This window comes from Dasypus novemcinctus, chromosome 16, assembly GCF_030445035.2.
Source record: "Dasypus novemcinctus isolate mDasNov1 chromosome 16, mDasNov1.1.hap2, whole genome shotgun sequence".
Taxonomy (NCBI): domain Eukaryota; kingdom Metazoa; phylum Chordata; class Mammalia; order Cingulata; family Dasypodidae; genus Dasypus; species Dasypus novemcinctus.
Window position 1 is genome coordinate 51,445,247 of NC_080688.1, and position 26,427 is coordinate 51,471,673.

General features: G+C 37.1%; 1 protein-coding gene across 4 annotated transcripts in view; it reads left to right on the forward strand.

The window, feature by feature from the left end:
* The window catches only part of GALNT1 (polypeptide N-acetylgalactosaminyltransferase 1), a 165,089-nt gene that overhangs the window by 72,391 nt on the left and 66,271 nt on the right, over positions 1 to 26,427 (forward strand). For all 4 annotated transcript variants that reach the window (XM_058277142.1, XM_058277143.2, XM_058277141.2 and 1 more), the window contains one exon: positions 5,258 to 5,432. In XM_058277142.1, coding sequence (XP_058133125.1) covers positions 5,258 to 5,432 — 175 coding nt within the window. The remainder of the gene's footprint in view (positions 1 to 5,257; positions 5,433 to 26,427) is intronic.

A 26,427-nucleotide genomic window follows, 5' to 3' on the forward strand; every position in this document is an offset into this window, starting at 1 on the left:
ATTCATGTTGAAGTTTTGAGGCAGAAATTCTTCTGACCTGTGCAGCACACAGATCTTGCTATTAAGATGTATGACGAGGGTAATGCACTTAAGGTCATTTGATCGTAGATGCTAATTCCGTCTACAAAATACCTCTACAGTAACAAGAAAGCCAGTATTTGACATGTAAAATTAGCCATCACAGGCTCCCTAGAAAAATCAAGGTTAGTAGGTGAGTTATGAACTGGAAATACTTTTACTATCCTTCTGTTTTCCAGAATTAGCTCATTCATTCAGTTTATGGATTTGGATACTGTATAGAGCATTCATCAGTTTTACAGATGCAGTTTCAAGTAGAAATTGCTTCTCAATGCCAGTACTTTACTTGAGTTTCAGATCATTAGAATACTGATCATTCAAGTTTTCATGAGTTTATGCTAGAATTATTTATAGCAAACAGTAGGAAACTGTGAAGAACATGGTTTATAGAAGAAACTTCTGATGATTAAGAATTTGAAGATATTACTAGTAAAGGCTTTCAGAAACTTTTTAAAAAAGTTTTTAAGTAGCTAGAGTTTTACAAACCTAATTCATTACAAATAAATTTAAAATGAGATTGGAATGAAGGTTGAAGCTGATAAGATGTTGAAGCCTCAGAGAGTTACCAGTAATTAAGTTGTATATATCTTAATGTTAAATAAATCAGGTAATATACTCCAGTTCAGTGCATTTCACATACATTTGCTTAGAGAATACTTATTATTTTATATACCACTAAGAAAGAAAAAATACTCCATTATAAGACACATTCCAATTTCAGACATGTTAAAATTTGGAAAAAATATTTTAGATAAGGTGAAATATGGTGTATAAAGACAGCAAAGATGATCATTGTGTAATAAGAAAATAATTTGGGAGAAATTATCTTTAGCCTTTGATTAGTAATTTTTTCCCAAAAGAGAGTCATACAATTGCTTGTTTTTATTTTACTTCCATGAGAAAAATGCAAATCATAAATTTGAAGGATTTATTAAAGTATATTTAAAAATAACAACCAACAAAGTATATTCAGAGGTATATCATATAATTTGTTATGTTAATCCTATTATTTGGGGGTTTTCAGAGTAAAACTTGGGATTCTCTTGGTATTAAAATTTTCTAAATATCTACATTGTTATGTCTATAAAGTTTAAATATATAATAAAATATCCTTTTTTTACATACTTTTAATACTACCTTTGTCATTCCTTTTTCAAAGTTGATTTGATTCTTTGAAATGATCTGCATGTAACATTTTATGCAAAGAAAATTTTTTCTTTTATGGAAAGATGATGTCCAAACCTCACTTCCCTTGCTTTCAAACCAAAATTTCACTGAACTTATTCTTAATTTACATAAAAAGCGTGTAGGTAGAGTACATGGAAAGTTAATGCTTACTATCTTTTTTGTTAATTACATTTTAATGGACAGTAGTAGTCAAAATATATTTATTCACTAACCACATGCATTTCATTCTGGCCTCTGCCATGGAAAATTTGTTAACTGGTCCATTTATCTCTTTAGGATATTATTGTATTTTTAAATTAGAATATTGTGATAGATTCTCTAAGTCATACAGTAGTTATAAAACTTTTGATTAATGATAATTTCAAATGTAGCTATGAAATCTCCTGTATCAGTAGGTTAGAGTATATAAAATGGACACTATACTAGACTTTCAGGATGTTTATAGGTACCAAGTGCTCAAATTTGAAAAATATTACAGCAGCAGTATTTTACATGTTAAAAACTTTGCCTGATTCTTTAAGATCCCAAATAAAATTTTGCTTCACAATGATGAGACAGATTTTAAGTTTCTGGTCATATAGTTTCTTATGTTATAAGAAACCAAGCTTATATGCAGTAGTCCTTACAGAAATAATCTTTTTAATACTACACCTACAATAAGATTTAAAAGACAGGCTGCTCACAAAGAAGAAATAATACCACATGTTATTTTCCTCCATGTCCTCCACCCCAATGGAAAATTTCAAACATATTCAAAAGTAGAAAGAATGGAAAACTGAACTGCCATATTCCCATCACCTGGCTTCAACAGTTATCAGCTCAGCCAGTCTTTCTTTTTTTATACATATATACTTTTAAATTTCATTTTTAAAAGGTACTTAGATTACATAAATGTTACATAAAAAATATAGGGGATTCCCATATGCCCCGCTCCCTACCTCTCCCACATTTTCCCGCATTAGCAACATCCTTCATTTGTGTGGTGTATTTGTTACAATTAATGAACACATTTTGGAGCATTGCCACTAAACTAGATGCGGATTATAGTTTACATTGTAGTTTATACTCATCTACCACATATTTTTGTAAGTTATGGGAAGATATATAATGATGTATATCTGTCATTGTAATGTCATTCAGGACAATTCCCAAGTCCCAGAAATGCCCCCAAATTACACCTATTTTTCCTCACTTCAGAACCTCCAGTGGCCACCACTTCTACATCAATGATAAAAGTTCTTCCATTGCTAGAATCACAGTAAGTCTATAGAATAACAGTAAGTCTACTCCAGACCATCATTCATCTCCCAAACCTGAGGATTCTGGGATGGTGGTCCCTGCTCCGCCTCTAACTGAGAGGGGCTTAGATCCCATGGGACAGGTAAATGGGACTATCTTGCTTGCAATTGTAAACTCTCCTGTTCCTTGGGAAGGTCATTGTCCATCATCATTTCCTTGTTAGTTGTCTTGGGTGAGTCCAGTGAACTGGAAAGTAGGTGCTGCAACTCTATTGAGATTCAGGGCCCAACTGGCACATGGAACGCCCAAAGATTTAAGTCTCTTGGACATAAACCTGTCAATTCTAGTACTAACTATAGGTTCACATAGAAGGGGCAGAAGAGCCATGTGTAGGAAAACCACAACTAAGTCAAACCTGTCACACTGGGGAGCATAAATTCCAAAGTAGGGCCTACTGGCAAGGCACCAAACTCCTGAGCTGTCTGCTCCCCCGATAGTGTCAGAATAGTCTTGTGACATGGATACCTCTCTCTCTTTTCTGCATTCCCTCTCCCCCCTTTTTGGTTGTTGTTGTTGAATAAGAAATTGGGTTGTTTTTCCTTTCCAGTTTCCCACAATCGGGATTTGTATCCCTTTGATGTTGTTTATTATGACCCTTATCCCCTATATTTCCTGCGAATTTGTAGATAGGTAAGGAAGCTTGATCAAAATCAGGATCTTTTTTTTTGCCCAGCAAAAATATGTTATAGATAGTGTTGTGTTTAGCTTAATAAAAAAACTGCGCAGCATGAAAATGTTTCTATTTTTAACTTTTCTTTAAAGCTTGTCATCTCAAGATAAAGCTCAGGTAGCTGAAGGATACTTATAATCAGGGCCACTAGATGTCTCCCACTTACGCTTTATGTTACCTGTGTTACCCACAGAAAATGCTAACTGTCACCTCTAGAGCTCTGCTGCTTATTATTGACCCCTGAGTGTCCCAAGCAATAGGATTACTATTTACTTTCAGAGATAGGTGAGTTAGAAGAAATGACTCTGGCTAAGAGTTTTATAATTTATTATTTTTAAAGGATTAACAGTTTATAAGTGGCATTATACTTCTTATATTATAGTTTTTATTACTCTTGTTACAGAGAATATTTTTAACGTTCTAACCCTTATTTTTAAAGCGCTTACTCACTCGGTAAACATTAGGCAGGGTGTTGCTTTTAAAGCTTTATTATTTGAGTTTCCTATAATTTTTAAGGTACTTAACCCTAATATTTTAATATCCCTCCTAAAGTCACAGTTTATCTGAGAACAGAGGTAAATTATTTTATACTGTTTTTTTCTTGATGGTTCTCTAATAGAGAGTTTCACATTTCTGAACAGAGTTGTTGAAGACACAATTGGTACTTCCATATTCTCTTCTCATGCTAAATTTCTATAATGTATATTGAAAAGCAGCTCTGGTGTTGGTAGGCTGCTTTGTACCACCCTCTGGAGTAATCATCCTAACAGGTCAGTTTTGCCATCTAGTGCTGTTCTTGGAGCGACAAAGCCTGACTAGGAGACATGGTTTTTCTGCTGTCTTGGTGACCCTAATTTTGGGCAGAGATACTTTTGAGAATGCCTCAAAGACAAACTACTAAATTTTTTGCCTTAAAAATTTACAAGTAGGTACAAAACAGATATGTTCTTCCCTTTCTTGGCCTCACCCATCCTTTTTAGGTGAGAAGTTTAACACAGTGTTTTTCAAATTTAAGCATAGGTGAAGGAACAAGGATTGGGAAATGCTGATCTAGAATATTATTCTTTCTATGTATATATTGGGAGTTAACAAAATACTTCTGACTAGAATCATCGTTCATGATGCCCCACCTTTACATAATGCTTATAAATAGTGTCTCCTGTTCATCAATTCTAGTATTTTCATTTTGGCTTTTTTCAAATAGCATTTTACTCACTTGTTAATTCATTTTAAAGTTATAAAGCTCCTCTAAGGCACTATGCTAAACTCCACAGAAGGTACATGAATGATTCAAGCAAACCCTGACCAAAAAGAGATTATTATCTAGTGGGGGAGGGGAGGAATAACATAGGTTTAGCAATCATTATAATAAGAGGAGCAATTGATTAGAGATATAGAGCCCTGGATGGAATTCTGTGGTAGTCAAGAGTAGTAAATTGTTACTATAGAGAGATTCAGAAAAATGGTAAGATAAGCCATTTTAGTTGGGCCTTGAAAGACAAATAGGTATTTGGTATTGCAGAGATAGTAGAAGGAGATGTCAAGGGAAGGGAGCTGTGTAAGCAAAGGCACCGACCCAAGAGAATGTGGGGAATGTTTGGAAGCAAGTAGTGAATGCTTTTTTGACTGAAGGATGACGTACTGGGGTTGAGGTTGGCGAGGAGGCCTGATGGTAAACTTGGAAAGTTAGGTTAAATCTCATTTTGAAGAGGTTAGACAGAGACCATGAGAATAATGTAATTGAAGGCTGTGCTTTAGTGAGTCTCATGTAGCAACAGTATTTGAAATGGGATTAAGAACACTGTGCAATGATTCAGGTGAGTGTGCAGGGTGAGTCTTAAGTTGGGATACTGGTGTGGAAGGGCAAGACAGGGCCACCCCTAAGAGGTGTGTGCGTAGGGAGAAGATGGGCTCAGAGGTGGCTGTGGCTGTTGAGGGCACAGTTTGAACTTAAATATTAAACAGAAACATGAATTAATTGCTGTAAAATTAATGTTAGTTAAGTTTCCTCCTTATTCTTAGTTCTAGAGCCAGTACAAAAGCCTCATGAAGGTCCTGGAGAAATGGGGAAACCAGTCGTCATTCCTAAAGAGGATCAAGAAAAGATGAAAGAGATGTTTAAAATCAATCAGTTCAATTTAATGGCGAGTGAGATGATTGCCCTCAACAGATCTTTACCAGATGTTAGGTTAGAAGGGTAAGTACCTAGTGTGGTCCTGACAGTATTTGATTTGAATAAAAAGTATATTCTGAATTCCCAGTAAATTACCTTTTAATGCAGATTGTTTTAAAAATGAATGTTAACATCACTAAGTTACTACTTACCCCCACTTAATAAAAAAATAATTAAATGCTTAATAAAACAATACCTCAAGTTACTACTGATTATTAGGATGTGTATTTCAGGATTTGGAAAATAATTGTCTTAATGGATTAGTAAGAGTTTTATAAATTCATTATTACCAAATCATTCATACACTCAACTTTTTAAAAAAAGATTTTTAAAAATTAAAGTACAGTAGAGTATGCAAGTCATAAATGTACAAGATGCTGGACTTTTACATATGTTATACATCTGTGTAATCATCATCCAAATCAAGATAAAGTACATTTCCATCACCCCTGAAAGTTCCCATATGTTCCTTTTTTAGTCAGTACTCCCACCTCAGAATTTCCAGCATTGTTTTGTCCTCTCACAACATAGATCAGTTTTGTCCCTTTTTGAACTTTTTATAAATGGACTCATACAGTATGTATGGGCTGTTGTGTCTTTGAGGTCCATATTATTGCATATATAAAAAGTTCATTCTTTCCATTGCAGTTTAGAGTTTTAATACGTTTACACAGTGATAGACTTTTGAGTTGCTTCCACTTTTTGACTATTATGAATAAAATTGTTGTGACGTTTTTATGTCTTTTGGAGGACTTAAATTCTCTTTGGTATGTACTGCGGAAAAGAATTGATAGGTCATAAGGTAGATGTTTAATTTTAGTATATTCTGCCAAACATTTTTCTAAAATGGTTGTACTATTTTACATTCTTATCAGAGAATTCCATTGCTCCATACAAATAAGGTAATATAAGATATCCAGACTAGAGAACAACTGGCCTAGGAAAGGCAAGGAAACTGCAAAAAGCAGGGGCATTAAGTGAACCTGTACATTCTGGCTGCTGAGACCCCTGGTCATCTTGCCTTTTATGGCTTCTATTAAAGGTTATAGCCAGTCCTTCACCCTCCAGGCAGGAGATGTAGGATATTTCCCATTGGATTCCATTAGGAAAAAAACCTTTCAGCTACAGACATTGGTTATTTTCCAACTAAATGGCACAGACTGATCGCCTCTATGGAAATTCCTAGTCAGTAAGCCCCAGTCATATATTCAGAGCTCACATTCAGCTCTTTGGTCTTCCCTTTGTTTGTTCTTTTTCCCCTTGTTTCTCCAAGTAATTGATTTTGTGACCCAGTTGCTAACCTTTTTTTGTTTTGTTTTGTTAACTTTTTATTGTAACATATTTACAACTCAAAATTTCCATTTTAATCACTTTCATGTATACAGTTCAGTAGTATTAATTACATTTGCTACCATCATGTATGTCCATTACCCTAACCTTTTTATCACCTCAATAGAAACTCTGTACCCATTAAGCAATACTCCCTCCACAAACCATGCCCTCTGGTCAGTTGTCTGTAATCTAGCGGTTGTCTCTATGAAATTTGCTTCTTCTAGGTTTTTAACATAAGGGAGATCAATATAGTATTTGTCTTTTTTATTTTAATTATATGTTCTTTTTATTAAAAGTAACCTTACATAAAAGATTTAGGCTTCTCATGAATTTCTCTTACATTTAAGCAGAACAAAAAGTACATTTTATTGGCAAACATTTAAAATAGTCATAATTATTTTCAATTAATAAAATATTCTAAAATAAAAGCATTTAAAATTTTCTTTAAATTATAAAATAAAAATTGATGTATTATACATTACATAAGTTTTAAAAACAGGGAAATTAAGAGTTTCATAATAACTATTTTCAGTAATAAAGATTTGAGTTATCAAACAGCTAAGTGTTAGTAATAATCAAAGGTGAATACAATTGTCCTAATATATCTAAAAATGTTAAGATACTGTTGGTAAATAACACTTTTGATAGCATTTAAATTCTGCTAACATCTTCTCTCCTTTCTTCCCTAAAATACTTTCTTTGCAATTTCTGAAATTCAGAAATTTCTGCCTTCATTTTGAAATTGAATTGAAGAGTCATGAAATAGAATTAGATCAAGTTGTTTGATAGGGGTGGGGGCTTGGGATGAAGCAATAGATCCAAAGTGTGATTCTCAGATATTTCAAGAAACAAGACCACATTTTATCAGATAAATATCACAATGATATGCCTCTTGAGGGTATTTGTACTTTTTAAAAAAGATTTACTTATTTATTTACCTGCCTGCCCCTTGCAGCTTGTTTTGCTGTCTGTTCTCTGAGTCCATTCGCTATGCCTTTTTTCTGTGTCTGCTTGTCTCCCTTTGTTGCCTCATCTTGTTGCGTCAGCTTTCTGTGGCACGGGCGTGGGCCATCAGCTTTCCACAGCGCTGGCGTGGGCCATCAGCTCTCTGCAGTGCGCAGGCCGATCGCAAACCCAGGACCTCCCATATGGTAGATGGGAGCCCAACTGATTTGAGCCACAGCCGCTTCCTGGGATTTGTACTTTTAATATCCATTGACTCAGTTAAAAACAGTAGCAAAGCACTGTTCTTACGGGGTCTGAATTTAACACAGTGACTCACATGACCGAATTTAGATGAGTGAAATAATAAATTAAAAAACATTCTTTTTTTCCCACCTATACTTAATGTTATCTTGTAATTTGCCCTCAGATGTCCCTGGTAGGGTAAAAAAGGTAGAAAAACTTATTTTTACCATTTTTCTTTAGAGTAAATATTCAGTCTTTCATGATTTTTCTCCTGGGTGGCATCTTGGTATTGTGAGACATTTAGGTAACATCATGGTGACAGTAAAGGGAGTCTGGTCTACATGTGACAACCTGCTCTCTTGCCCTGATAGGTGACAAAAGCTCACCTCACCTTGCTTTGAGTATTGGTCTTTGTCCTGCACATATCCACTGAGAAGTGCCCGTAGCTAGTGTAATTGATTGCCTCTTGGAAGGGGCAATACATGATAATTACTCATAGGAAGCTTGGTAATTACCTCCTGTTGATTAGATTATAACTTTTTTATCAAGAACACCATAAAATGGTTACCAAGTGCTAGGTACTGTTTTATGTGTGCTATAGTTATAATTGATTTTGTTTAATAAAGTCCTAAAAGGAATGGAGGCCCATTGAGGTTAAGTAATTTGCCTTAGGCCACACAGCTTGTAAGGAACATGAGTTTACACTCAAGCAGTTATTTATTTATTTTTTTAAAAAGCTTTAGATTCCATAAATGATACATTGAAAATATAGAGGGATTCCCATATATTCTACCATTACCCCCTCCTTACCCCCTCCCACAGTTTTCCCTGTTAACGACATCCTTCATTGTGTGGTACTTAAAAAAAAAAATTAAAGATTTATTATTTATTTATTTCTCTCCCCTTCCCCTGCCCTCCCATTTTCTGTTCTCTCTGTCCATTTTCTGTGTGTTCTTCTGTGTCTGCTTGTATTTTTGTCAGTGGCACCGGGAATCTGTGTCTCTTTTTGTTGCATCATCTTGCTGCTTTAGCTCTCTGTGTGTGCGGTGCCACTCCTGGGCAGGCTGCACTTTTTTCGCATGGGGCGGCTCTCCTTACAGGGCGCACTCCTTGCTCATGGGGCTTCTCTATGTGGGGGCACCTCTGCGTAGCATGGCACTCCTTGCATGCATCAGCACTGCGCATGGGCCAGCTTACCACACGGGTCAGGAGGCTCTGGGTTTGAACCCTTGACCTCCCATGTGGTAGGCAGATGCTCTATCAATTGAGCCAAATCTGCTTCTCTAGCATTTCTTACAACTGATGAACATATTGAAGCATTGCTACTAACCGTGGTCAGTAGTTTACATTATAGTTTACACTTTGCACTGCACATTTGTATAGGTTTTGACAAAATGTATAATACCCTGTATCCATCATTCAGAACCATTCCAGTGTCCCCAAAAAAATGTCCCATGTTACACCTATTCTTTCCTCTCCATCCTCTCAGAACCTCTGGTGACCACTGCCTTTTATCAATGTTACAAGATCTTCTATTGCTAGAATAATAATGTCTACTTTAGTCTGTAGTTGCATTCCACCCTTATGTTTGTTCATTCCTCAATCTTGAAGATTTTAGAATGGTGATACTCATTCTGTTTCTGATTGATAGGGGCCTTAGATCCCATGGGGCAGATGAATGGAACTGTCTTGCTTAGAGTTGTTGATACTCTCTTTTTTTGGGGGTGAGCACTGTCCATTATCATCATTTTGTTAGTTGTCTTGGGCAAGTCCAATGAACTGGAGAATAGGTGTTGCAACACTTCTGAGATTCAGGGCTTAACCAGCATAGGTACAGACCAAATATTTAAGTCTATTGGACATATATTTAATGAGTATAGTGCTAATTTAGGTTAAAAAAAAAGGGGGCAGAAGAGCCATGTAGGAAATTATAAATGAGTCTAACTCTGTTTCATTGGGGAACATATATTCCAAGATAAGGCCCACTGACAGGGTGCAGAATTCCTGAGATTGTCTGCCCTGCCTATAGTGTCTAGATGTCTCTAGAGCCCTCAGGAGTCCCCCTGCTTGAGGCACTGTTTACTGTGACAGTCAGTGATAACCTCTTAGACATGCATAAGCATAACCTCTGGAATGATCTAACTCACTTTGAAATTTCCTAGCCATAAAAACTCATTTGTATTTAATATTTCCCCCTTATGGTCAAGGTCTTTTTCCAAATGCATTGCTAGTTGATGCTTGGTAATAATCCCTTGGTGGAAGGGAGGCTCATCCCTGGGAGTCATGTCCCATGCCATGGGGAAAGTAGCGAGTTTATATGCTGAGTTTGATTTAGAGGCACATTTGAGCAACAAGGAGGCTTTCAGGAGGTAACTCTAAGGCAATATATAATACTAAGCTAAGTTTCAGTTTCACAAGAACAAGGCTTGTAAGTACAGCCATTGTCAAAGGCCTGACGTTTTGGTCTCTCCTTCACTAGGCACTGTCCATGTACTCTCGGGATTCTTGCCACTGTATTAGAGAATGTAGTAGGTCTTCCTAGGATGGGAATTCAGTGTTCTTTCAGTTATTATGAGGGGCTCCACCCATCGAGAAAACACCCCGTGACGACTTGAACATATTCATATTCTGTAATAGCATGCCCCAAGTACACCCCTCCCCACACATTCCCCTGTCACTGACACCAGCCCACACCAGTGGTCCTTCCCTGCCACAATTGTGACTCTTGCAATCCAAAACCTCCCCAAAAACAAAGCCAAAAAAATAAATGAGTAAAAATAATAGAAAATAAAATAATTAAAAAGATAAAATACAAAAATAGATAAAAAATTGTTATCATTGTCTTTTATCACCATAAGTTATGTTATGTTTTATGTACAGTGACAGTTTCTTCTGTATGTTCCCCCAGTGTCTTAATATTTTTGCTTTATTTTCGAAGAAGCTTTAGGTTATAGAAAAAGTCACATAGAAAATATTGGGGATTCCCCTATATTCCACACCCTCCACTTCTCACATTTTCCCCTGTTGATAACATCTTACATGAGTATGGTACATTTGTTACAACTGATAAACAAGTATTGAAGCATTGCTAGTAACCATGGTCAGTGGTATATACATTTTGTACCATACTCTTCTATAGGTTTTGACAAAATTTGTAATTGCCTATATCTGTCATTGAAAAATCGTGCAGAGTAATTCCAATGGCCTAAAAATGTCCTATGTTCCATCTATTTTATTCTTTCCCTCTCTCCCCTGGGAACCTTTGGAAACCATTTAGTTTGTTTTTGAAGAATAAGGTTCATAGTTACATGCATTAATATTGAGGGTTTGACATACTGGTCTGTTTTCTTTTGTTAGGCACAGCCCAAGTTCTTGAGAGATTCTTGCCCCTCTAATTGACAACATAGCAGGACTCCCTAGGATGGGAGTTTAATATTTTCTTGTTTTGTGTGGGTCTCCACCTACTGAGATAACACACTATGACAAGATGAACATTTTCATATTCCGTAGAAGCATGCTCCAGGTATGCCCTATCCCACATATTCCTCTGCCATGTTTGTAAAAAGAACATTCCCACCATTGTAGTTGTAACCAGAGACCTGCAAATCCCCAGAGTTCACCTATTCCTGCCTCCAGCCCTCCTCCCGGTTCCATGGATAGTCCAACTCGCCCACCACTCTACATGTCCTCACATTCCAGAACTGTTGACCGCCCCCCGCCCCACATCCCTGTACCGAGCTGACATCATCCCCAGCCACTGCCCAACCACCCTTTTCCACCTTATCATACATTTTGCTCACATTGAGCATCAGCTTACCACACTTTTTTTGTCTTTTTGTGTCTGGCTTATTCGTATTCACTCAACATGATCTCTTCAGAGTTCATCTGTGTTGTAGCATGTATCAGAACTTTATTTTTTATAGCTGAATAATTTTTCATTGTGTGCATATATGACATTTTGTTTACACATGCATCTTGTTGATGTTGCTTCCACCTTTTGAATATTAATAATAAGCTGCTATAACCATTGGTGTTTGAGTTCATGCTTTTAGTTCTTTAGGGGTATGTACCATGTTGTAATTCTATTTTCATCTTTCCTAGAAACTGCCAACCTGATTTCCACAGTGGTTGCACTATTTTATAATGCCACCAGCAATTTATAAGGGTTCCTGTTTTTCCACATCTTCTCTCTATTTACTATTTTCTGTTTTTTAAATAATACTATCTTAGTGGATGTGAAGTGGTATCTCATTGTGGTTTTAATTTGCATTTGATGACCAGTGATGTTGAATATCTTTTCATGTGCTTATTGGCCATATTTATGTCTTTTGAGAAATGTCTGTTCAAGTCCTTTGTCTATTTTCAAAATGCGTTTTTTTGTTGTTGTTGCGTTGGAGCAGTTCTTTATATATTCTGCATATAAACCCTTTTCGGACATTTAGTTAGCAATTATTTTCTTCTATTCTGTTTGTTGTCTTTTCACTTTCTTCATGGTATCCTTTGATGTTCAAAAGTTTTTCATTTTGAGGAAGTCCATTTTATCTTTTTGGGTTTTTTTTGCTCATGCTTTTAGTGTCATATCTAAGAAATCACTACTAAATCCAAGGTTATAAAGATTCCTCCCAATGTTTTCTTCTAGTTTTATGTTTTTAGGTCCTTGATTCATTTAGAGTTAATTTTTGTGTATGGTGTGAGGTAAGAGTACAGCTTCATTCTTTTTCAAGTGGATATCCAGTTTTCCCAGCGCCATTTGCTGAAGAGACCATTCTTTTCCCAATTGTTGTACTTGGAACCCTTGTCAAAAGACCGTTGACCACAGTTGTGTGTGTTATTTCTGAATTCTCAATTCTATACCATTGGTCTATATGTTTGTCTTTATACCAGTACTACACTGTTTTTGATTACTATGGCTTTGTGGTAAATTTTGAATTTGGGTTGTATGAGACCTTGGCCTTTGTTTTGTTTTTTAATTTAAGGAGGTACCAGTGATTGAACCCATGACCTTGTACATAGGAAGCAGGTGCTCAACCAGTGAGCTACATGTGTTCCCCAGTGAGAATTGTTTTTTTTTGTTTATTTTTAGGAGGTACCAGGAATTGAACCTGGGACCTCATACATGAGAAGCATGTGCTTATCCATTTGAACTACATCTGCTCCCCCTTCCATTCCTAATAACAAATATAATCAAGGAATACTAAGCATCACAGAAGAGCCTCAAACATGAAAAGTAGAATCCAAAAAAACAAAAAGAAGCAAACAGCTTGAAGGAGGTAAAGACTATACAGGGAGAAGGAAACTTAAAAAATTAGTAACTAATAACCTCATCAAAATAAGAATGTATTGCCACCATAAAACAGGAACAGAACGTTATTCACGAGGTACATCGAGAGAACCAAAAAACTCATGGAAAGTTAAGAAAAAAGCTAGGAAATACCCAGTATCAGGCTAAGAGGCAACTTTCCATAAAAATAGACCCAAGAGACAAAGAGATGGACTGTAATAAAAACATTTGAAAATTGACGCCACAACTGAGGAGGTCCAATATTTGAATAATAGAAATCTCAAAGAGATGGTTTAGGGGATGGTTTATCAAGAAAATTTCCATGAAATGATTCTACACAGTTTAAGATTAAAAGAGCCTGCCTGGTATTCAGGACATTAGATGAAAATGGATTGCACCCCCAAGGCACATCATTATGAAATTTCAGGACACTAGGGACTGCCTCAAAAAAAAAAAGAAAAATCCATTGTCTTCTCAAGAGAAGGAATTAGGTCACAGTCAAAGGATTATTATTATTATTATTTTTTTTTTAATCCCCCACCCCAGTTATCTCTTCTCTGTGTCTATTTGCTGCGTGTTCTTCTTTGTCCGCTTCTGTTGTTATCAGTGGCACGGGAATCTGTGTTTCTTTTTGTTGCATCATCTTGTGTCAGCTCTCCGTGTGTGCGGTGCCATTCCTGGGCAGGCTGAACTTTGTTTCGCGCTGGGCGGCTGTCCTTATGGGGCGCACTCCTTGTGCATGGGACTCCTCTCCGCAGGGACACCCCTGTGCGGCAGGGCATTCCTTGCGCACATCAGCACTGCGCGTGGGCCAGCTTCACACAGGTCAAGGAGGCCCGGGGTTTGAACTGTGGACCTCCCATGTGGTAGACGGACGCCCTAACTACTGGGCCAAGTCTGCTTCCCTGTCGAAGGGTTATTAATCAGAATGTCTTTAAACTTCTTAGGAGCAACTCTGAAAACCAAGGAGCAAAAAGTCTAAAGGAAAATAAATTTTCGCCTGGACTTATGTGTCCAGCCAAATGCTAAATCAAGTGCGCGGGTTTAAAAAGGGCATTTTTGGGCATACATAGTCTCAAAACATTTAACTGCCACACACCCTTTCTCAGAAAATTACTGGAGTTTGTCCTCTACCAAGTGAGGTCTTAAACCAAAGTAAAGGTGGATATGAAATGTAGGAAGTAGGAGATCGAATGTATGTGAGAGATGGTGAGAATTGCAGAAGATGGTGAAAGAAGAGTTCAGGGTGACAGTTGTGCAGGCAGAGAGGCAACTGACCTAGGTAGGAATAGGTCAGAAAAGCCCAGGGGAGATTCTTCAGGAATATTCCATTGAAGCCATACATGATACATCAGATTGTCTTAAAAGGAGATTTAGACAATTGAGAGGAGTTCAGGATGGATAATAAGTACACAGAAAATCATTGTAAAAATAAAATAAACAATTATTAATAACAACTTTTTAACAAATGTTTTTCAGGGAAATAAAAACAATAATCATAATTTACTACATGGCATAGCTGTGACTAAATCATAATGTAACCACTAAATACTTTGCATGAAATATGAAACTGAAGTAATGGAAAATATCTTTTTATCCAGCAAGTTGGTTAAGTGGAAGAAAGTCAAGAGAAACTTAATTATAATCTTAGATTACTGACAAGTTGTTTATTTTTCTAAACAATTTAGTAATCTTTGAAGGAAGCAACAGACTCTTCAGGGAATTCTACAGTTAAAATTAAAGTGATGGTTGCATTAAAAACAATAAACCTGACACTTCTAGATAATGTAGGAAACTCAACTATTACTGTATTTGACTGTTCTGTAGTTTTAACAATTCATCTAAGTATCTCTTCTCAATATATTTTATTAAGTGCAGCTTCTTAGTTTTGCAAGATTCTTGAAGATATTTTTATTAATGAGTCATTTTTAAGTGAATTACAATATTACCAGTTTTTGGACAGTGAACAAACAACTTCATGATATTAAGAAAAGTGCCTAGGTGGCGAGATACACATGCTTGTGAACCAAATTACAGGCTTGATGAGGTCTCCTCAGACTTGACAAAGACTTACTGTACAAGCTCCTAGGAGGCAGTTCTTCTCACTGTTGGATTTTTGTGGGACTGGGTCTCCTTGCACGCATCAGCACTGCACATGGGCCAGCTCCACATGGGTCAAGGAGGCCTGGGGTTTGAACCACGGACCTCCCATGTGGTAGACAGACGCCCTATCCATTGGGCCAAGTCCACGTCCTGATAACAAACTTTTTTATCAGCCATACAACTTTACTGAATTTTAATATATTGCTATATTTTCTCCATATTTTTTTAATTAGCAAAACTTTACCATTATATTGAGGACCCTTCTATACTACTCCACAATTCTGTTGCATTCCTCTCTCTACCCACAGAACTAATCTGCATTTAGCATTACTGGGCATGTTTTGAAAGTATTTCTGTCTGTGTGCCTGACTATCCATTTGTCTATCAGCAATATATAGTATAGTTTGATATTTTTAAGTTAAAAATAATAAATGATAGTATATGTACATGTCCTGCAACTTTTTTGTTTGTTTTTTGATTTTGAGATTTATCCTTGTCAATACATGTAATTCTTGTCATTCATTTTAACTTTTTGCTTTGTAATAATCCTTGTAGGAATATACCATAATTTATTTATTTATCATCCTATTGATGAACTTTATGTATTAATATATATGTTTTGTGGTAACAGTGTTTTCATGAGTATCCTTTGTATGTGTATTCTCTTGTACACATACAAACTGCAAGTCATGCCCCTTTAGTTATGAATGGATTATGAAATCAATCATTAATTAATGAAATTGAATAGAAGATACCAGAGGATATCTCATGTAGTAAAAGTATCTTTTGTTTCAGTATGTATGTCCTAGATTAGGATAAAATATAATTACAGTGTGTTATAGTTAAACAAGTTTGACATAGAAGTGATCATGCTAAAAAGGTATGTACTTATGGATTTTAATAGATTGTTTTAAAAAGTTGCTCCCAAGATGGTTTTATCAATTTTACCTTCCAGCTGCATTGGATGAGAGACTACATTTCTCTGCCTCTTCATCAGGCCTTAATATTATCAGACTATTGAGTTATTTAGAATTCTGATGGTGATGAAAAAACATCTTATTTTAATTTCTTTAATAACTAGTGAAATTAAACCTATTTCCCCCTCTTTATTAACTACTTGGAGTTCTCCTATGATTTCCATATTTATTTACATTACTCCTTTTTAAAAAATTTATTTCCCCTTCCCCCCGCACCCCATTGTCTGCGCTCTGTGTCCATTCGCTGTATGTTCTTCTGTGTCCACTTATATTCTTGTCAGCAGCACCCAGAATTCGTGTCCTGTTTTGTTGTGTCATCTTGCTATGTCAGCTCTCTGTGTGTGCTGTGCCATTCCTGGGCAGGCTGCACTTTTTTCATGCTGGGTGGCTCTCCTTATGGGGCGCAGTCCTTGCTCATGGGGCTCCCATACGTGGGGGACACCCCTGTGTGGCACGGCACTCATGGGCCAGCTCGTCAAACGGGTCAGGAGGCCTTGGGTTTGAAGCTTGGACCTCCCATGTTGTAGGCGGATGCCCTATCCGTTGGGCCAAATCCACTTCCCCATTACTCCTTTTTCTATTCGGTTGTTTATCTTTTTCTTATTTATTATAGGTGCTCTTTATAAATAGCAGCTATGAATTCAGTTTCAGTTGTATGAATTGTAATTAACTACTCCCAGTGGTGCTGTGTCTGTTAATCCTGCAGCACTTCTTGTATGAGTTTTCAGTTCCAAGTAATCAAATTTGTGATATTTTCTCTACAATTTGCCTTTGTTGTTTAAGAAACTCTTCCATACTTAGTGGTCAGAAAGATATTCTATATTCTAATACTTGTAAAATTATTCTTTTTATTTTAAGTTTTTAAAAAATTTGTTAGTTTTCGATGTAATGTGGAGATGTGATTTCATTTCCATGTAAATAACTAGCTATTTCCAGCACTGTTCATAGACTCCTTCATCCTTTCTCCCCTGATTTATAATTCTACATCTGTCATATATCAAGTTTCTGTAAATGTGTTGATTTGTTTCTGGACAATCTTTTCTTTTCCACTTGTCAGCTTGTTTGTTTTTGCATCAGTGCAAACTAGTCTTGATTATTAAAGCTTTGTAAATCTTGCTCTCTGGTAGAGCAGAGTTTTCTACCTCAGTTGTGTCTTCAAAATTGTCTTGACTCTTCTTGGTCCTTTGCTCTCTTCCTTTTAGAATCAGCTTTTCATGTTCTGTCAAAAAGGTCCTCTTGAGATTTGTTTCAGGTGTCCCCGAGACCACACCTATGTTCAGAGATTTGCTGGATGGACTCATAGCTCCGCATGTAGTTGTTGTATTCATTGCTAAGATTTATTACTGTGATGTATTAAAGAGACATACCTATATTAAAGGGAAGAGATAGACGACATCTGCAGTAATCCATGTGCAGACTTCCTTATGCTGTATTTCTTTCATGAGGGATCACAACGAGCACACTCTTCCTTCAGGAAGAAAATGAAGCAAAATGGTGTGATGTTTCTGCCCACAAAAGGTCATTAGTGACTCAGCACTCGAGTTTTTTTTGGTAGCTGGTAACTTAGGCACTGTCTGCCTGTCGCATAACCCAAATTCCAGACTCCCAGAAGGAAAGCAGGTGCTTGGTATAAACCATATTATTTGCACGGAGACCCAACCTTATAAGTTAACTGTTGACTGGGAACACTCCGAGAGCCAAGTTCCCAGATACCAGCTGAGTGCCAACCTTGCAGACAGGCAAATTTCTAAGGATATCAGTCTCTGGCATACTTTTTTCTACATAGGAATTCAGTTAGAATTACATTGAATTTCTGAATTAATCTGGGGAAGAATTGGTATCTTTACACTATTTAGTATTCTGATTAATGACTGTACTAGCTTTGTTTCTCAGGTTTCTTTCATAGCTTTTTCTCTGTAAAGGTCATTTATTAGGTTTATTAGACTTCTACATCTTTTATATTTTTATCCCTAATGCTTTATTATTTTTGTTGCTCTTTATATGTTTCTGTTTTAATACATTTTTAAATTTAGTTATAGATATTAATCTTGTATCTAACTACTCACTAAACTCATTAATTCTGAGTTTTTACATTCTCAGAATTTTCTGTGTAGACGGTTATATTAGTTGTTAATAAAGATAGTATTTTCTCTTCCTCCTAATTGTTATATCTCTTAGCTCTTATGTTTTTCTTATGTAAATGCCTTAGTTAGGACTTCCAGTGGGAAGTATAATAGAAGCTGTGATAGTGGATCCCATTGTCTCATTTCTTAAAGAAAACACTTCAAAATTTCATCACTGAATTTTATTTTCATTGTAGATTTTTATAGATATCTTCATCAATTTTTTAAAAAGCCTCATTTGTCTTGTGTACTAGAAGTGTCTTTTAAAAATCTAAACGGGGTGGTGGACTTGGCCCAGTGGTTAGGGCATCCGTCTACCACACGGGAGGTCCGCGGTTCAAACCCTAAGCCTCCTTGACCTGTGTGGAGCTGGCCCATGCGCGGTGCTGATGTGCGCAAGGAGTGCCCTGCCATGCAGGGCTGTCCCTGCATAGGGGAGCCCCACGTGCAAGGAGTGCGCCCCGTAAGGAGAGCTGCCCAGCACAAAAGAAAGTGCAGCCTGCCCAGGAATGGTGCCGCACACATGGAGAGCTGACACAACAAGACGACGCAAGAAAAAGAAACAACAGATTCCCGTGCCGCTGATAACAACAGAAGTGGACAAAGAAGACGCAACAAATAGACACTGAACAGACAACCGGGGTGGGGGGGAAGGGGAGAGAAATAAATAAATAAATAAATAAATAAAATCCTAAATGGATGTTAAATTTTATCTTTTTTTTACCTTTGCAGAGATGTGCATAATACCTATTTTTTGCAAATGTGATATATTATGTAAACTTTTTTCCTGATGTAGATCATCCTCACACTTTAACATGATTTTTGGTACATGTGTGTATGCGTGAAATTTTAAAGGATTTTTGCATCTGTGTTCATGAATGAGATTTTTTTGCTGTTGTTTTCTTGTACTGTCCTTCTGTCCTTTAAGTATCAAAGTTATACTAGCTTGGGAAAATATGGGATGAATAACTGTTCTTCTTTTTCTAGTCTCTGAAATAACTTTTTAAGAGATGATCAGTTTCTTGGAACTTGGATAGACTCATTTATAAAAACCCAGCTGGGTTTGGTGTCACTCTGGCAGAAAGAATTTTGATTACTGGTCTAAATTTTTTTTTCTCCTTCCTTCCTTTCTCCCTCCCTCCCTCCTTCCCTCCTTCTCTCCCTCGTACATAAACATACATAAACAGTAAGTATATAATAATAGTTGTGTACAAAACAAACATATAGAACATTGTACCAGACTCTCATAACTCATCCTACCACCAATAACTTGCATTGTTGTTAAACCTTTTAAACTAATTTTTAAAGAGCATTGTTAGAATATTACTACTAAACAAAGTATTTTTCCCCCAACCAACCCTGTTATTATTATCTTTATATCATTTACATATGAACATACATAAACAATTAAGTGTATAGTAAAAGTTGTGAACTTACAAAGCAAACATTCATAACGTCATACAGGGGTTCCATACATCAACGTTCCACCAAACACCTTGCATTGTCATGAGAGGTTTTATACTAATTATGAAAGAATACTGTCAAAATCTTACTACTAATCATACTCCTTACCTTACATTTGGTGTGTTTTTCTCCCAGCCCATCCTGCTATTATTTTTTAAATATATTTTTTATGACAGAAGTTGTAAACTTATAAAACAAGTATGCACATGTGCAGAATTCCCATACAACACCCTTCCATCAACACACCACAATGTGGTGTGTAATTTGCTACAGATAAAATAATATCATCTGATTGTTACCATGTCCACAGTGTACTTTTGGCTCACATTTTCCATACTACCTCAGTATCAACACAGTATATCTTTCTCATAGATGCAAGAATATTATATTATTACTACTAACCACAGGCCATAGGTCACTCCAGCTGTATTTTTCCCATGCTTCTCCACATTCCCAACACCCTCAATAGTGATAAATACATTTGCTCTAGCTAACAAAGGACACTCTTGCATCTGTACCATCAACCACAATTCTCATCCACCTCTTGGTTTACTGTGCTATCCAGTTCCTAGATTATTCTCTAGCATTGTTAATTGGCATTTATATAACTAGACTACCATTTTCTGTCACATCCCCATTTATAAACTAGCTGTTACTCACTGTGTGTTACCATCCACTCTATACATTTCCACACTTTTACAGTAAAGCTAATTAAAACTTCTACATACATTAAACATCAGTAGTCCACTCAGTCCTCCTCTTATCTCCTTTAAGAATCCACCACCTATCACCAGGTCTGGAAGATGTTTTCCAATAATTTCTTCTAGAAATTTTATGGTTCTTTTATTTTTAGTTTTTTGAGTCATTTTGAGTTAATTTTTGGAAAAGTTGTGAGATAGGGGTCCTCTTTACTTCTTTCAGCTATGGGTATCCAGCTTTTTCAGCACCATTTGTTGAATGGTTTGTTCTGCCTGAGCTGTGTGATTTGACAGGCTAGTCAAAAATCACTTGACCATACCTGTGAGGATCTGTTTCTGAACCATAAATTTGGTTCCATTGGTCTATTGTGTCTGTCTTTAGGCCAGTACCATGCTGTTTTTACCACTATAGGTAGGTATTATGAGTAAAGTGTGGAGATGAGGGTTCACTTTCCCTTTTTATGATGTTTCTGGCTATTCAGGACTCCTTACCCTTCCAAATAAATTTTCTGATTTGGGCTGGTTCACACCCCAGGTGTCCCCAAGGTTATATCTTAGCCAGCCAAGTCTACCAATCAGTAGCCAAAATTGGCAGCCAACCATCTCCTCCTCCCATTTCTGGGAAATGGCGCTTCCAATTCCAACCACAGAATAGCTCCTGGGGCGGCTTGTGCCTCCAGAGTAGGATAATCACCATCCTCCGTGGCTTGACTGGTAATTTCCTGGAGAGGCTGGCACAGGTGCCTGCAGCTTCCTCCCTGCTGGAGGTGGCACTGGGGCCCAGGCTAGAACTGCAATATGATCTGGATGGGAAGAAGCTTGTCCCCACCAGCACTGGGATTTTCAGTCCACCCTGCTTCCCCTGGTGCCAGGTGCAGAGTTAAGATGGCAGCTCCCGGCCTCTTTCTGACTTGGACAGGCTCCAACTTCAGCTTTTCTCAGGATTATACTGTAGCCCGCAGAATTTACTTATCAATAGCTGACATTGGTGCCCAAACATCTCTTCTTCTCCCATTTTGGGGAGGTGGAGCTTTCAATTCCAGCCATGGAACAGCTCCGGAGGCAGCTTGGGCCTCCAGTGGAGGATGAGCATCAGCCTCCGGGGCGTGGAGCACTCTACTTATGAGTCTTCTCTACAGATGGGCAGTCTTCTCCTTCCACTCCTTCAAGGATGTTGCAGGATGCTCTCCTGATCTCCTGGAGCTCCCAAACAGGTGCTTCAGCTAGCTCCAGAGAGCTCTGGGTGTTTGCGAACTGCCCTTTAGCAGGAGCTGACTCTAGGAGCTCCTTACTCCGCTGCCATCTTGTTGGTTTTCTACTGGTTTAATTTTTTAAAAATTTATTTATCTGTTACCCCCCTCGTGGCTTGTTCCGTTCTTTGTTGCCTCTTCTCTGTGTCCTCACTGCACATTTTTTTCTGTATCTGCTTGTCTCCCTTTGCTGCATCATCTTGCTGTGCCAGCTCCCTGTGGTGCACGGGCCATCATCTCTTCATGGCGCAAGGGCCACCTTGCCTTCACAAGGAGGCCCTGGGACGCGAACCCAGGGCCTCTTGTATGGTTTACGGGAACCCAACTAATTGAGCCACAGCCACTTCCCTCTACTGGTTTAATTTTAATAAATAGTTTCTTCAGTCTTAGAGCTATTCCTGAGTCAATTTTGTTAAGATATATATATATTTTTAGAAAATTATGCATTTAATTTGCTCTTCAAATTTATTGATATAAAATATGTTCATTTATTCAATAAATATTTATTGAATGTTTACTATGTGCTATCCACTGTTCCAGGCACTGGGGAAGGCAGTGGTAAACATTGGCCAAAGTCCCTCCTCTTATGGAACTTAAATTCTAGTAAGAGAGAAAGGCAATAAATGTACAAAACATTAAGTGTTATGATAGAAAATAAAGTACAGTAAAGGAATAGAGAATGATAAGGGGACCAAGTCATTGTTTTAAAAGGAAAGGTCTGAGCTGAAAATGAAGGAAATTGATTAAGCAGATAACACATAGATCTTGTCAAAGACTTATGATTCCTGCCCCCACATATGGGAAGTCATTAGAGGGTTGAGAATAAGTGAATAACATTTAATTGATGCTTGAGAAGAATGATTCTTTGCAATGTAGCGAATCTACTGTTGGAGGACAAATAAGGAAAAGACCAATAAGGAGTTTGTATTAGTCAGCCAAAGGGGTGCTGATGCAAAATACCGGAAATTGGTTAGTTTTTATAAAGGGTATTTATTTGGGGTAGGTGCTTACAGATACCAGGCCATAAAGCATAAGTTACTTCCCTCACCAAAGTCTATTTCCACGTGTTGGAGCAACATGTCTGCCGATGTCTGCAAGGGTTCAGCCTTCCTGGGTTCCTCTGGGCTCAGCTCCTCTGTTTTCTCCACAAGGTCAGCTGTAGACTATGATGCTCTCTGGACTTTGCCTCTTTCCACAAGGTCAGCTGTAGACTATCAAGGGAATGGCTCTGTCTCTCTCCCTGGGGTTTCTGCCATGTCTAAGTAGCCATCTCTATTCTTCTGTGTTCTTCTCCTGGCTTAGGTCTTCTCTTCCCCGGCTTGCTTCTCTTTCCTCTGCATGCTGACTTCCTGGGGCTCCAGCTTAAGACTTCAGCATCAAACTCCAACATCAAAACTTCAACATCAAAACTTCAACATCAGAACTTCAATATCAGAAACCCTCAACTCTGTCCTTTGCCATGCCTTTGCTATGCCCTAATGATGTGGCCCAGTCAAAGCCCTAATCATAACTTAATCATGCCCAGGTACCGACCAGATTACAAACATAATCCAATATCTGCTTTGGAATTCATAACCATATCAAACTGCTATAAACTCTCTAGTAGTTTTCTTAAATGAGAGATAATAGTGACATAGACTAGGCTGGAATAGGTGAAGAAGGGCTCAGATTCTGACTGCATTTTTGAAATTTCAACCTTTTAGGGTGTTTATCAAGTAAAATGAAAAGGAGGAGTTAAGAATTCAGACCTGAGCAAGTGTGTGAATTATGCTGGTATTTACCAAGATGGGAAAGAAGAGAAAGGTAGAAATATAGGGAGAGAAATCAAGAATTCTTAGGATGTATTTATGTATGGGTGGAGTTCTGAGAAGAGGTTGAAGCTAAGATATAAGTATGGTGGTTATTGGGACAGGAGAATTTAAAGACATGGGACTGGTTCACCCAGGAAGTGGATGAGATGAAAAATAGTACAGATGATTTGAGCCCGGAAACATTCCAGCTCTTGGAGATTGAGAAGAGGAGGAAGGTCTAGCAAAAGAAAAAGTAAGGTAGGGGGAAGATAGAAGTGTGTGGTGCCTACGAAGCTAAGCAAAATGTTTCAGGGAGAGAATGATGAACTGTGTCAAATGCTGCTGAAAGGTTAAATAAGATGAGGTCTCTTAATTTACCATTAGATTTTGGTACATGAAGGTTGTTGGGAATTGTACAAAAATTCTTTCTGTGGAATAGTGAGGGATGAAACCCTGATTTAAAAGAATGTTGGGGGGAAGCGAATGTGACTTAAGTGATTGGGCTCCTTCCTACCATATGGGAGGTCCAGGGTTCTATTCCCTGGGCCTCCTAGTGAAGACAAGCTGGACCTCATGGAGAGCTGGCTGGTGCAGAGAGCTGATGCAATAAGATAACACCACACAGAAAAAAAGAGAGGAGAAAAAATGAGAGACACAACCCAGGGAGCTGTGGTGGCTCAAGCAATTGAGTGCCTCTCCCACGTGAAAGGTCCTGTGATCAGTTCCTGGTACCTCCTAAAGAGAAGATGAGAAGAGAAGACGAAGCAGATGCAGAAGAGCATGCAGTGAATGGAGCAGACAGCAAGTGCAAGGTGGGGTGGGAGGGGGGTAAATAAATCTTTTTTTTTTTTAATGGGGAAGACTTATGCTTACTGTAATGGTGATCTTACTATAGGCGATTTGGATCAACTTTCCAATTGAGGGCAACTAGAAAGCTAGAAAAAAATGTAAAAATCATCTACCTGGAAGCATCCAGAGCTTTTTAGAAGGCACTGAAAAAATAGAGAGGCAAGATGTGGGAGAAGATGGAAACACAAAGTGAGCCAGATATTTGAAGGCCATTTTGTACTTTGAGACATCTGTTGAGTCCAAAAGCAGTAGTACTTTTGACAGTCTTTTGGTGCTAGGTGGGGAAAGTGGAGTCCAGAACCTATCAAGTGCATGTGCGTGTCAGGAGATCTGATAGTCCCTTCACTCATGATTTTATTTTAGGAACATAAGCTTGAAATTGAAATATGTCAAGTCTCACTGTGACTGAAGCCCAACTTCAAATCATCTCAATCCCTGAAATTGAATTGAAAGCATGTGAGGAAATAAGACAGCATGAAAGAAAACAAAATAATAGACAATGGAAATATACCAAAAAGGGTTATAGGTAATGGGGTTATCAGGCACAGCCTTTATAATGATAGTACTTTATATGTTCAAAGATACTAAAGACAAAATTGAGAATTTCAACAGAGAACTGGAACTTATTAAAAAATAACGAAATGGAAATTCTGGAACTGGGGAAGTTCAATAATAAAAATTAAAAGCTCAATGAATAGGTTTAGCAGTAAGTTAGACACAGATGAAGAGAGAATTAGTGAACTGAATTAACATCAGAAGGAATTATCCAGACTATTGAGAGTTGAAAGGATGGAAAATACGGTTAAGAGGTATAGGAAATAAGAACAAAACAATAACAAAATAAAGAAGAAGGAAAAAAGAGAGAGATAGGAGATACATTGAGAAGTCCAAAATTGTTGATAAACTATAGTTCCAGACATAAGGAAAAGAAAGAGAACAGTAGAAAAACTACAAAGTATAATGGTTGATAATTTTCCAAACTGATGAAAGACATTAAGGAACAAAATCATTAAGTCTAATAAACCTCAAGTAAGATGATAGTCACATTATACCTGAGAACATAATAAAACCATTGGAAAACAAAACTCTCTAGAGAAAAATATTGTAAAAATAACCTGGGGGTGGGGGGGTAGTGAAAATTATCTTTAAAGAAGCAGTATTAAATCTGACAGCTGACCTCTCAGAAGAAAAGAAGGGGATGTCAAAAGATAAATAGCATGGTATCTTTTAAAATACTGATGTAAAATTCTATACCCAGCAAATATATCCTTTTAAAAATAAGAAATTTTAAGATAAAAACTGAGAGAATTTGCCACCTACACTGAAATATACCAAAGGATACTCTTTAGGCATAAAGAAGCTGACCCTACATGGCATGGTTAGATATAGAAAAGAAGGAACAGCAATAGAAATGGCAAATATGTAGGTAAATTGATATCAGCTGTATAAAACAATATCTTATAGGATTTAAAATATCTATAAAATTATGGAACAAAAGCATTTTCTTTGGGTGAAGAATAAAGAGTTAAATGTTTGTAAGATTTTGTATTGTCAAGAAATGGGTAAAAATACAAATTAGTATACAACTTTAAGAAATCAAGGATATATGTTGTAATCTCTAAGGTAACCACCAAAGGAAGTTGAAAGTTAAAAGAGTGGAGAAAGTGGGAATTAAAAAAAGTAAATCCAAAAAAAAGAAAAGAAAAATGAAGCTATTTCTTTTTGCATAAAGCAGTAGATTTTAAACTGAAATATATCAATAATTATATGAAATTGACTAAAGGTCTTGTTTAAATGACAGAAATTGTTAGACTGGTTAAGGGAAAAAAAAGACAAATATATATTATTACAAGAGACAGACATCCAAAAAGTTAAGACATTTAGGGTAAAAGAACAACATATACCTGCAGACATTGCCAAAGAAACAATGAAGGACCTATATTATTATATATTTTTTCTGTTCT